Here is a 12,517-nt window from a genome sequence, read left to right as displayed (position 1 = left end):
ATGGCCGACCGGGCTAGCCGAGTGGGTAAAGTACCTGCCTGGCAACCCAAAGGTCGCGGGTTCGATTCCCGCCTCGGGCTTGGATCAAAGTACTGCAAAAACCTTGGGAGGTGCAATATAGCCACAGAAGCCGATGCGCCAATAACTACCAAATCAAACACATTGTATGTATTTCGCATCACCATAGTTAGGTGCATTATGGCCTTTGCTGTCCTTGTGCGGTAAAGCCTACATACAAACAACAAACTAACTGTACACATTGTACTCCTCAAATTCCAATTCTGCATTCCTACTATCTGTGTAACACCACGTCTCTGATATCCCAACAATATCCGCCTTTGATGTCTTGACCAGCACTTCAAATTCATCAAATTTATTTACTATACTTCTAGCATTGGTATACATGCACCTATTCTTATTCTTAGTTACCCTAACACATCCCATTTACCCACCTGTTTCACGATGACTGCCATCAGTCTCTGAAACCCCCAGCATTCCTTGCTCCAGGCCGTAGGATGGTTGCTTGCTAGAACAAACTTCCATCTGTCATTGTACAAGTTGACAGCTTAAATAAATTCAAGGCAGAACTAAACAAACATTTGGAGCAAATGGATTTGTGAAATGGGTAGGGGTTTTTTTTTTTTTTTTTGCTGTTGCTGTATAATTTGCTTTCTTGCTTCATATGCCTCTGGTAATGCTAATTTGGGAGAAAAACTTGTGTAATTAATTTTTTGAGAAATAATTCTATATTTTTACAGATCCTCCTTCAAAAGAAGAGTATGGCCTTTAAGGTGCTATAATGAGTCTGTGTAAGGTGTAATCCCTCCAGTCTTCTCGGGCTGTTCCTGTGACATTGAGCCTCCATTAAGTTATTGATATCACTGCAGGAAGTGAGATCTACTATAAAGAAAAACTATATTAAATCCTTTATTTGACAATTGCAATAACCAAATGTAGTTGTGTGTTGCGAGCGAGATTCATCAGTGTAATCTGGATCCAAAGAGTTGAACTTGACTTTTTGAAAGATTTGTCTTAAATCATGTCATATAGTTTCCCTTGAATGATCAAATGAGTCTCTCTCTCTCATCTGTATAAAATATTAATTAGACATTAAAAGTAAAAATGTAATCAGGCACTTTAAGAGAAATTTAAAAATTTACATGATATAACCTCATGGAAGGCAGCATATGGATTTCAAAAAATCAGCCCCCCCCCCATCTGAAATATATCTCGCCACTGTAGAACATGAAACTCTCCAACCATTTCCAGCTGTTATTAAACTCTACATCTGTTATCCTGATGATCTATTAATTGGAGACAAAATTACCATCGACAATCTCTCTATTAAGTTTAATTCAATACATCCCAGATTAAAATATACCCTGGAATTAGAAACGAATAACACAATTAATTTCCTCAACTTGCCTATATATAAAATGGGCAATAGACTAGGCACAAAAATCTATAGGAAATAAACACAGGCACTTTTATTCGCATCACCCCTTTTGTATAAAAAAATCTGTTCTTTATAATCAAGTTTTTAATGCCTTAAAATATTGCCGTTCGCAAGATGATTTGGCCTTTGAGTTAAAATACTTCATTGAAAAGTTAACAGTTAGGAATATCCAGTCAAATTAATTCAACAAACTATTCTAGCAGTCTAGGATAAAATTCATAACCCTAGCAATCCTGTTATAAAAATGCCTAACATTTCAAATACTCGTGTTGTCCTCCCTGACTATTTGTCAAATCGCCAGACGTTTACATCAAGTCTTTGCTAACACAGATATTTCCTTAATTTTCTCCACTTATAACAAATTAGGAACTCCCTTTAACAAATACAAAGAAACCCAAGTATACAAAACGGGAGATATTAATAATGTAGTTTGTCAGATTGCAACACGTGTTACATCGGGAGCATTACCAACAAATTTGGATCATCCAGTACCTCAAATACACATGCATACTACCATGTTAATAGTTTCCGAACACGTCAAGGACACACCGAGCTCTCTCAACACGTGCACACTCACAACCATAACCCCTCAATTGATGCTGCACTTACCATTATTAAATTAAATTCAAGCTATAAGCTCCTTCAAGACGAAACTCTCATAATAGAATGGTGCCTCCTCAACACCAAACTTCTGGCTTCCCTTTCACCAATTTGAAATCTCGCGTGCGTTAAAATACCATGTGTTCAGCCTAACATTTCAGGTACTTAAAGTTCATGCCGATTCTCTATCCTTCATTTCCTTAGTGCCAATTGAAGAATTTTTTTTAATGAAAGTCCATCGTTCATGACTATTGGCCTTATTCTCATTTAAACATAACTTTACAGTTTTACATTTTAAAACTGACAACTAAAGGATGACATGGTGCACCTCTTCCTCCTCTGAGCTTAATTTTAATTTTTAACCCAAGATTTTTAACTTATGATTTTAGTTTTTAATTTTTAATCCAAGACCTTCTCATACCCCTTTTTTTTATATATATATAATTCATGAAACTAAACTGATCATGAGGTGAGTGCCGGTTTTATTTAAGCTTTGACTAAAGTGCATATTTTCCATCTTAACTTTCAGCATTTTAAGCTCTTGCTATTTTTAATTATAGTATTAATAAAAGCCTAAATAAGGCCGTATAAATAAGGCCAAATGTGTTTATTCTTTGGCCTAATAAGGCCAAAGAATAAACACAATTTTAGCTGGCTATATTGATGCTGGGATTAAAACATCCATGTTTGCTGAGATCTAAATGGTGAAATATTACAATATATCCAAGATGGAAATAAAAAAAGTAAGAAAGCCACTTTTTAGCTGCCATTATTTTTTACTATACAGTAAACCCCTGCTATTCGCGTATTTGCGATCGCTGATTTAATATAAAATGAAATTTTAAAAAATGTGAATTTTAAAGCGCCGTGAATATTTTCTGCCATAAAAAAACATGGGCGTGGCTAAAATTATCTTTCCCGGTCAAAACAGCACTCAGTGGGTGGGGGGAGAGGGGTGACAAAATCGCGAGCGTGGATGTTTCTTGCTAATCCTTGGTTCAGTATGTGTTATGCACTTGTCATGGAAGGTTTCGTCGTTTGCTTTTAATTTATATGCTTATAAATTTATCAATTTATAAATTGATATGCTTACAAAAGTGATAAATCTACCGTTATGCATTGTAAAACAGACTTTTTCGAGTGCGTTAACGGAAGAAAGTGACTTTATTGTGGACAAGTTCTTTCTAACCCGTACAAAAATATGGCTACGAATAACAAGGGAAATGTGAAAAGATCAAAGGTGATGACATTAGCGAATAAAATTGAGTTATTAGACAAATTTTCTAATGGTGAAAGTGTCTCCTCAGTGGCAAAACATTATAAAATCAATGAGTCAACGGTACAATCAATAAAGAAATCGGAAGAAAAAATCCGCCGTAGTGTCCGTGAAAGCGCGCTAATTGCTTCAAAAATTTGCTCTGTAACTCGTGATGTTAAATTATAAAAAATGGAAAAATCTTTATATCTGTGGATAGAAGACCGAACTCAAAATAAAATTCTGTTAAGTTCACTCATCATTCGTGAAAAGACAAAACTCCTTTATCAACACTAGCAAAACTGGTGATAGCACTGGCGGGATAAGTTTTTTCGCTAGAAAAGGCGCTGGTTTGAAAGATTTGTTTGAAATTTCTAATAAATATTACATTTATATTAAACTGTTTCTTATTTGCATTTCACTATGTACTTTCTATGTACATAGTCATATTATGAAGGTATATAATACGTACATAGACAAAATTTTAGACTAGTTTTTCTTATATATTACATACTTTGGAATGGAACCCCTTTATTACTATGGGAGCCATAACTCAGTATTCGCGTTTTCGGTATTCGTGACATTTCTCAGGAACGTAACCCCCGCGAATAGCGGGGGTTTACTGTACTAGTAAAGATTCTAAATGATCTAAATAATCTAATTTTATGCAGGTGTAAGGGCATTGTAGTCTTCTTGGTGGTTGCCATACTGGAGTTGGAGTCAGTAATAGGCTATACTCTCTGGCATCAGGCACATTTTATATCAGCTGGTATATAAGCACAACAGTTAAAAGTGTGCATTTTTTGTGGCATTGTAGGGCTTTATTTTTTGGAATGTGCATATCATTTTCATATATTTTACCCCAGTTAGGATAAAACCAGTATCACAAGCTTGGTTCCTAAATTTTGGATATCCCAATATAGAACCAAAAACTTAAACAATTTTAGAAAATTGTTTAGGAAGCCCATGATAACTCCTGTCTCAAGTTAACTTGTACTAATTACATTATCTTTTGAAATAAGTTGTGTATAAGCTTTGCTTTAAAATGCTGTAAATCCATTATTTCATTTTTTAAATAAATATAGTTTCAAATTGTCATTTCTAACATCTTTCCCTCTCTATGGGGGGGGGGGTCATATTTTTTTTACATTGACTATAATTAGACTCAGTCTTCTTTTTAGATGAATACATCCTAAATTTTAGCTGCTGACCTTATATGACCAAAAATATTCAGAGATATGTATGGGTAGTTGCAAACAAGGATTTTAATTGAAAAACTTAATAATACTGCCTCAAATCTTCTGGGCTTGCTTTCTACAAATATGTGATAGACGGTGGCTGGAATTCACCTCCATTCTACCTGTAAAGCAGTTGCTAGAGCTGATTTGGAAAAATACTGTTTTGGCTCCATTGTTTCAATTCATCCCACAGGTGCTCAGTTGGAATTGAGCCCTGGGATCTGAGTCAGGCAGTCAAACATTTCAAAGTCATGGTCTACAAGCCAATCCTTTGGCCCTTTCTTTTTGATATATGTTGTCATTCTGATACTGACAGGGCCCATTTGTGCCATACTGCCACTGTGGGAGTAGTTTTGTAGTTTATTATTATTAATAGCCTTATGGTGCAAGGAAGCCTGGGGCTTTGCTGCACCAGCCAAAAAAAAAAATTCCACATTACCCTGGGGGGGGGAAAGAGTCAAAAGTAGAAGGGAATCACCAAGAAAGCAAGAAAGAGAAGAATGATGATATCCAGCTGTCCAAAACATCCAAGTAGGTCACATACTTCCTGATTTTGTGCACTGCCATTAACAAATCAAACTGAAACTGAAAAAAATTTTTTTTTGCACTTACTGACTAACCAATGTTATTAGTAGCTGATAATATTTGTTATGCATGGTGTGATTTCATATAACTGCATTCTTGTTGAGGTGATCCTGTATTACTTTTTATTTTATTTTATTTTATTTTTTAATGCCTACTTCATTATTTTCCCTGGCACAGACATCAAGCTAACGTGTCTGTGACTATTCACTTTGTCCTTTGTTTCCCCCATTTTTGAATAGGAGAGACATTTACACATCTCTGGACTGCAGAGATGTGTAAATTCCTTGAATCCAAGGATGTTCTCATATGTTTAACAGTGTTATATGTTATTTAAGAGTGTTATCATTTTCTTTAATCATGCGTAAGGAAATAAGTTTCAAATTATTTAAGAAATTTCTGTTTTATATCTTATGATATATAAATAATATATATAAATTATTTCTCAACTTAGATATTTCTACTCTTCTCTGCTATTTGGATCTCCATTTTCCTTGGATAGAATTGCTACAACCAGTTTATAGAACCTGCACTATCAGGTGTTATGGAGGACCTGAACAATTAAAATCAGTTGCAAGAAAGGTAAATATTGCACACTGTTTTAAAAAAAAAAAAAAAAAAAAGCTCAGTAATATTATAATACTTTGTCATTCTCCTGAATGTCAATTTGTTATTTATATTTAGCATTTTTCATTTGTTTATTGCTTGCTTGCCTTCTTTTTTTAATTCAGTTCTACACTTTTCGCTTTAATAATAAAATATAATAAAAACACAGTAGTATTCTTTTTAGGCACATCATCAATTTAGGCCATATTGTTGAAGTGTGTATTATGTCTGTAGAAGCATGTGTTTGCATGCCAATTTGTATGCTGTGTTAATCCTACTCCACTTCTGAGACTGGCTAACTACAGTTCTGAAAAGTAAAATGTTCAAAGCAGAAAGTAAGGGTACGTTTAAACTGGCTTCAAAACATCTACAAGTTTGTAAATGTCAGCATGTGTGAACAGTGGTGAAAAGTTGAGTTTTTTTTATGGTAATTTGTTATTGATTGTTGAAGTAGCCAGCAGTAGCAGCAGCACTGCTGTAGTATAAATTGAAATGGCTAAATACACTGCTACAAAAAGAGCAAGCTGCATTTTTGGAGGGAAAAAATGAAGCCTAATGATACAAGTTAAGTGAAATTTTCATCATATGACTTAGCATTAGTATTTGGAAAAGGATGCAAAAAAGCAAGCTTATACAGTGTCAGCAAATAAAAAGAAAAAAAAAAAAAAAATCCCATTTTAACAATCCATTGCCTACAACAGTTTGTCCAGTTCCTCCTTGTATCCATTCACCTCCACAACAGATGGAAGCTCACTCCAGCAATCAACTGGCAAAATGCAAACTTCCACACTGCAACCATCTCTCCTCAATCTGAATTCATGTCCCTACATGTGTGGGCAGTCCAAGCAAAAGGAAAAATGTCCCACTAACACCGAAACCATTCAAAGCCCTAAACACCTCAACCAGACCACCTTGCAGGTGTCTAGTCTGCAGACGTTGCAGCATAAACCGAAGTCTCCTGCCCCCAGAAAGAGCATCCCCTGCCAATCTTATTGCTCCCCTGCATGTCCTTCAGCAGTTCCATATCCTTCTCAAAATGAGGCCTTCAGACCTGTATGCAGCACCCAAGATGTGGCCGTACCACCACCCCACACAATGAAACAGTCACCTCCCTATCCTTGCCAGCAAAACTCTTGCATATCACTAGCAAAACCCCATGAGGTACCCTGGCAACCCTGTCTGCACCACTCACAGAACCTCTGTACAGTCGGGAACTCTGACTGCGGAACCACCACTGGGTCTTTCCACCGTCAACCGCATGCTGAGTGTAGTACCACAAAGTTGGTATATCAATCTCACCTCTATAGATCCTTGCTTATGTGGTTGCAACAATGACTGGCAATATGTGATTTATTCTTGTTCGATCTACCAAGACCTTTGGCAACAAATCTCAGCTTTTCCCATCACTTTGCTCCTGGAAATGAATATAATTTAATCGCAAATAAGGAAACTTCTAAAATCTTCCTTTAATTTGTCAAAGAAATTGTAGATGGTGCCAGCTAACTGGCTTTCTCTCTATCAGGATATCCGCCCCCACCTTGTAACTCTATGCAGTCTTTTATGATATAGTTACCTGCCTTTGACAGAACCCATCATCTCTTTGACAATATGTAGGTTTTCCTCCCTCGTATGATTCTGACATTAATCCAGCTGAGTTTCCTATTTTGCTCTGTATCTTCTAGTTCATCCTGGCTAGGTCCATCTTGAATTTCATTGCGCAGCAATGGCTACCTGGCTATGCCTTCCTGATTGTCACTTGACAAGAGTTTTGATTGTAAACTACAACTAGGCTACACAACACTGGCTGTCAATTGAATCTACCTGTATCTCACTTCTCCATTCAGTATTTCTGACTGTCCTTTTTAGACATGACTTTTTTTATTTTATTTTATATCATTATTTTCTTTTTTATTTATTTATTATTTCTCTTTTCCCCGCTGGTACCAGTGGTATGAGAGTGCTGGCATCCACTGGACCTGATTTTCCTCAAGTGAATGTGGGATTTTAGTCTTCTCATTTTCATTAGACAGTATACATATTGTTGTGACCCATCTCATCATAGCACACATCCATGCCATGAGGATGTGCGCTCCCTAGCACACATCCTCATGGCATGGATGTGTGCTAGGGAGCAGCCTTCCCTGGTGATTGCTGCTCGTAGAAGCTGTGTGGCCAGAAACAAGAACACAGAAAAACATGCTATGTAGACCTAACACCATACTAATTTCTGTACATTTTACAGAGTTCCGTGTTCATCATATGTACCATTGCAGAGTTGAACTAACATTTAGGTGCCTCCCAACATTAGAAACATAACATGTCCACAAGTCCAACACCTTTAGAATTATTTCTAACCCAGCACTGATCACACTCTAGTTTGTTGCAGTGGGGAATTGTGGCATCTGACAGGTGACAAATTTTGTTTTTTTATTTATAGAAAAAGTGTTTGGATTTTTTGGATTCTGTTTGTAGTATACCAGTATATCACATTTTCTTAATAATATACCAATGTATCATCTTTTCTTAACATAGTTATTATATCCAACTTTATTTAAATATTTATAAAGATTTAAAATTTTTAAAAATAAAAATTTATAAAGATTTAAAAAATGCTGTGCATTTTACAGTGCAGATGATGGTTAAGAGCATCATCTAAAATGTAAACAGGAACCCATTAAGCACTTTGATTTTTGATTTGATAAAATCATTAACCTTACAAGATTTCAAAACTGAATAAGTGTGTATATTTCTGCTTATATATTACACTATTACATATGTGTATATAACGATATAAAGACACTCTATAAACTTACTGTATAAAAAAATTCACTCGTTTCTTATTTAAAAAAAAAAACAAAAGGTATTGAAAAACTGGAGGGCTTTTCACATCCAAAACTCTTCATGAAAATAATCACAAGAAGGATTGCAGCTCTTCTGAGAGTTCCCATGTTTTTATGATTACTTGTTTTCAGCTAATTTTTCTGGGAATGCCCTAAAATATTCCCTATCAAAGCTGAGCTGTGTTTTATTTAGAAGGTTAGAAGTTATGTAGGTTAGAGAATACAACTACTTTGTTTCCTTGAACTAGAGTGGCATGGATATTACTTTCATTTAATTTAGTTTTATATGTTGCTATCTCCAGGAAACGAACTAAACTAATGATGCCACTCCTAGGAAACAAAGAGAGAAGAATGGCAATCTTTCAATGCATTGAGAAATGGGAGCATCACCTCTGAAACTCCACATGACTAAGAAAACTGAAAGTTGAAAAAAGGGGGGGGGGGGTTGCAGTGCATCTGTCTCCTTCTCTCATGCAATTCCCTGTGAAAACCATAAAATATCACTTTAAAAACAGCTTGAGTAAAAAATCTATGCTTAGGAAGATGGAGATAGTTTCGGTCATTAATCTTTAAACAGCAAAAAACACGCACTTGAGAGGTCATGCATGTGATCACTGCTGGTTTTAACTTATTTGTCCATCACAGACTTGCCATTGACTCATGCACACTTCACCATACTGTTTGGATGAATATCAAACAGGTTTATCCCTTCTGCATTCAAAAATTGGATTATATATCACATCTGTAACTTGTTGCATGACTGCAATGGCCATCAATTTAAATTTCAATGAAATTTTCAAGTTGATGTCACCCTCAATGAAAGGTATTGAGATTTACAGCTGAGATTTGATTTTGAAAATTTGTTAGTTATTACACAAAAAGTAAAAATATAGGGTCAAGTTAAACCCAGTCTTGATAATATTAAAATGTGAAAAACATGAATTTAAAATTAGGGCACACCTCTTTCATCCTTTTGAAATCCATCTCAATACTTTGACACCACGTCCAGTCATTCTCTAGCTTTGTGTCACAGAAGTACACGTGCCTATTTGCCAGTGCTTAGGGCACAGCCTCAAATATCAAGTCTCCCTCCATCACCACATGGCATACAAACCAAATAAACACACAGTGATCAACAGAACAGGGACAATAACATAGTAATTATACAGCCAAAAGAAAGAGGAACAGTGCAGACAAGTGAGGATGTGAAAATGCTCTGATGTAGCTTCGACCTGACTTCAAACAAGTTAAGGCCAAAAATGTCAGAAAGATTAGGAATACAGCTGTCCTAATTGAAACAGCCACCAAAGAAGAAGCCATGGAAATCAAAACTCAACCAGAAGTGCAAAACCTAGGAACTTCTGTTGAAGCACCCAAAGAAGGGGGTCCTCTTTAATAATTTTTGATATTGAAAAAAATGGCAGCAAATTAGGAAGTCATGACAGCGTTCTAACAATAGAGGAAATGGCTAAGTAATTTGCCCTGAAATGAAAAACCAAATCCAGATCCCCAAATCTGTGTAACATAATTGTAGACATCTCCCTGGAGCATACTAAAGAACCAAGATAGAATTTGTGCAGGCTGGATCTCCCACAGATTTAGGAAACACTTCATTCTAACAGTCTTTTCACTGCATGTGGTATAGCCACACATCACAATCCAGTTACAACAACAGGACAGCCCATTCAAACACTGCACAGTCATTGGGCATGATTATAAAGCCTGTGAAAACAGTCACAAGCAGAGTTCGCAGCATGCAAGCAAGGCTTGAACACAACCACTTCCATCTGGGGCACCAAGTACCCCACATATCTTAAACTAGTCAATCAGTTAAGGGTAAAAAAAAAAAACTATGGCCCAGAACCATAACTCGTATACTAATCCAATTCATATACTAATCGTTATTCAACCATGGCAGCTCCCCAGGGAGGGCATGCGAGAGATTAACAAGAAACAAAAATATTTTGGAACAATTGAAACATTTTTTTACTTAACCATATTCTGTAATAATTACACTATTGCCATTATTAAGGTAAGTGATGATTCATCAGAATTAATGATTTATCCTATTTTTTACTGAAGCTTGTTTTGTATTGTCGTGTATACACTATTGCAATTTAAGTGATGATTTCATCTGAAGTGCTGCATTGAAGTGTCAAGTGTCTTATACGCACATTCCGTTTTTGGATTAATTAAATTTGATTAAAAATTTTGACATTCTGATTGAGATGGTATATATTTTTGAAAAATTTATAAAAAAAAATGATTTTTTAGAACCTATAGTACCGTGCATGGGTTGGAGGTTGAGAAGATGAGAGAAGGTATTTGTTGACATTACACTTGAACTTCTGTAGTGTAATTTTCAGAAAATACGTATGAAGGAAAGTTGTTCCAGAAAACGGCAGTTGGATGAATAAACGAGGAAGATGAAAAGTTGGTTCTGTGAGTTGGAAGTTGTACAGTAAATGGATGTTGGTTGGTGGCGTCACGTGTTTGAACTGTTTTTGAAAGAGAGTGCGGAGAATTAGAGAAGCAAATTCATATCACTGCCCATGGAAGTATCTGTAGAAAAGGCATGCAGCAGAAACAGAACGTCTATGAGACAGTGAGTGGAAAGACTTTTAGAGAGGAGTCATTAATTAACCTAACTGTCCTCTTCTGAATGGAATCTAGAAGCCTGAGAGAGGTTTTGGGGGCACCGCCCCAGATGTGGGAACAATATTCCATGGTAGGGCGGATTTGCGATTTGTACAGAGTGAACGGCTGTTTGGAAGAAAAGTAACCCCAAGAACGAAAGAGAAAACCAAGTTTTTTAGATGCAGAGGAAGGAATATAAATATATATATATACATATATTTTTTTTTTTTTATGTAAACCCCAAACACGAGAGGAATTAGAACCTATAGTACTTAGTACCGTGCTTTGGTTGGAGGTTGAGAAGACGAAAGAAGATATTTGTTGACACTGGACTTGAACTTCTGTAGACTGTAACTTTCAGGAAATACGTATGAAGGAAGGTTGTTCCAGAAAACAGCAGTTGAATGAATAACTGAGGAAGATGAAAAGTTGGTTCTGTGAGTTTGAAATTGGACAGTAAATGGATGCTGGAAGCACGTGTTCGAACTGTTTTGAAAGAGAGAGCAGGAATTAATTATAGAAGCTAATTGAGAAGAACAGTGGTTGTCTTTGCCCCACTGGAGAATTACCTGGAGATTGGCATTTAAGGAATTAGTAACAAATTTTCGAGAAGTTGAAGCTGATTGAACAGGGCAAGGTTTCTCAAAATGGAAAGTGGAATACAATGTGTTATCATCGGCAAAACTATGGATAGGATTTCCAGTCAATGGAAGAAGGTCATTAATATACTAGAGGAAAAGAGTGGGGGAAAGAACTGAATCTTGGGGGACACTGGCAGTAGTGGAAGAGTTAGAAGACAGAGAGCCATCTGCCATCAACCTCAGTGAGCGATCAGAGAGAAAACTGAATAACCAATTACAAAAAACGGTTGGCAAACCATAAGATGGAAGCTTCTTTAGAAGACCTTTATGCCAAACATGATCGAAAGCCTTTGAGATGTCAAGAGCAACTTCTTGTGTTTCACCGAACTTTTCCATTGAATTTGTCCATAAATGAGTAACATAAGCCAGAATATCACCAGTGGATCGACACTGACGGAATGCATACTGGCGATTGTTGATCAGACGGAAGGTTTCTAGATAGTTTAAGAGTTGGCAGTTAATTGATTTCTCCATTACTTTAGAAAAAGTAGAAGTAATTGCAATGGGGTGATAATTAGATGGGAGTGATTTATCACCCTTTTTTTAGGAACTGACTAGATATGAGCTAATTTCCAAGCAGAAGGAAGAACACCTTTGGAATAAGAAAGTGAAAAAAGGTGGCAAAGAACAGGAGTAAATTCAGGAGCACAGGTTTTAAGAAC

The 12,517-nt window shown here is 36.1% G+C and overlaps 1 protein-coding gene across 1 annotated transcript in view; it reads left to right on the top strand.

The window, feature by feature from the left end:
• The window catches only part of RecQ4 (RecQ4 helicase), a 398,588-nt gene that overhangs the window by 312,244 nt on the left and 73,827 nt on the right, over positions 1–12,517 (top strand). Inside the window, exon 21 of the mRNA XM_090378321.1 lies at positions 5,586–5,713. Within this exon, the coding sequence (XP_090234447.1) occupies positions 5,586–5,713 (128 nt within the window). The remainder of the gene's footprint in view (positions 1–5,585; positions 5,714–12,517) is intronic.

This window comes from Mastigoproctus giganteus, chromosome 7 (assembly GCF_048544385.1).
Source record: "Mastigoproctus giganteus isolate SK-2022 chromosome 7, ASM4854438v1, whole genome shotgun sequence".
Taxonomy (NCBI): Eukaryota; Metazoa; Arthropoda; class Arachnida; order Uropygi; family Thelyphonidae; genus Mastigoproctus; species Mastigoproctus giganteus.
Note: the sequence above shows the minus strand (reverse complement) of the source record. Positions and strands in the feature narration are given on the sequence as shown.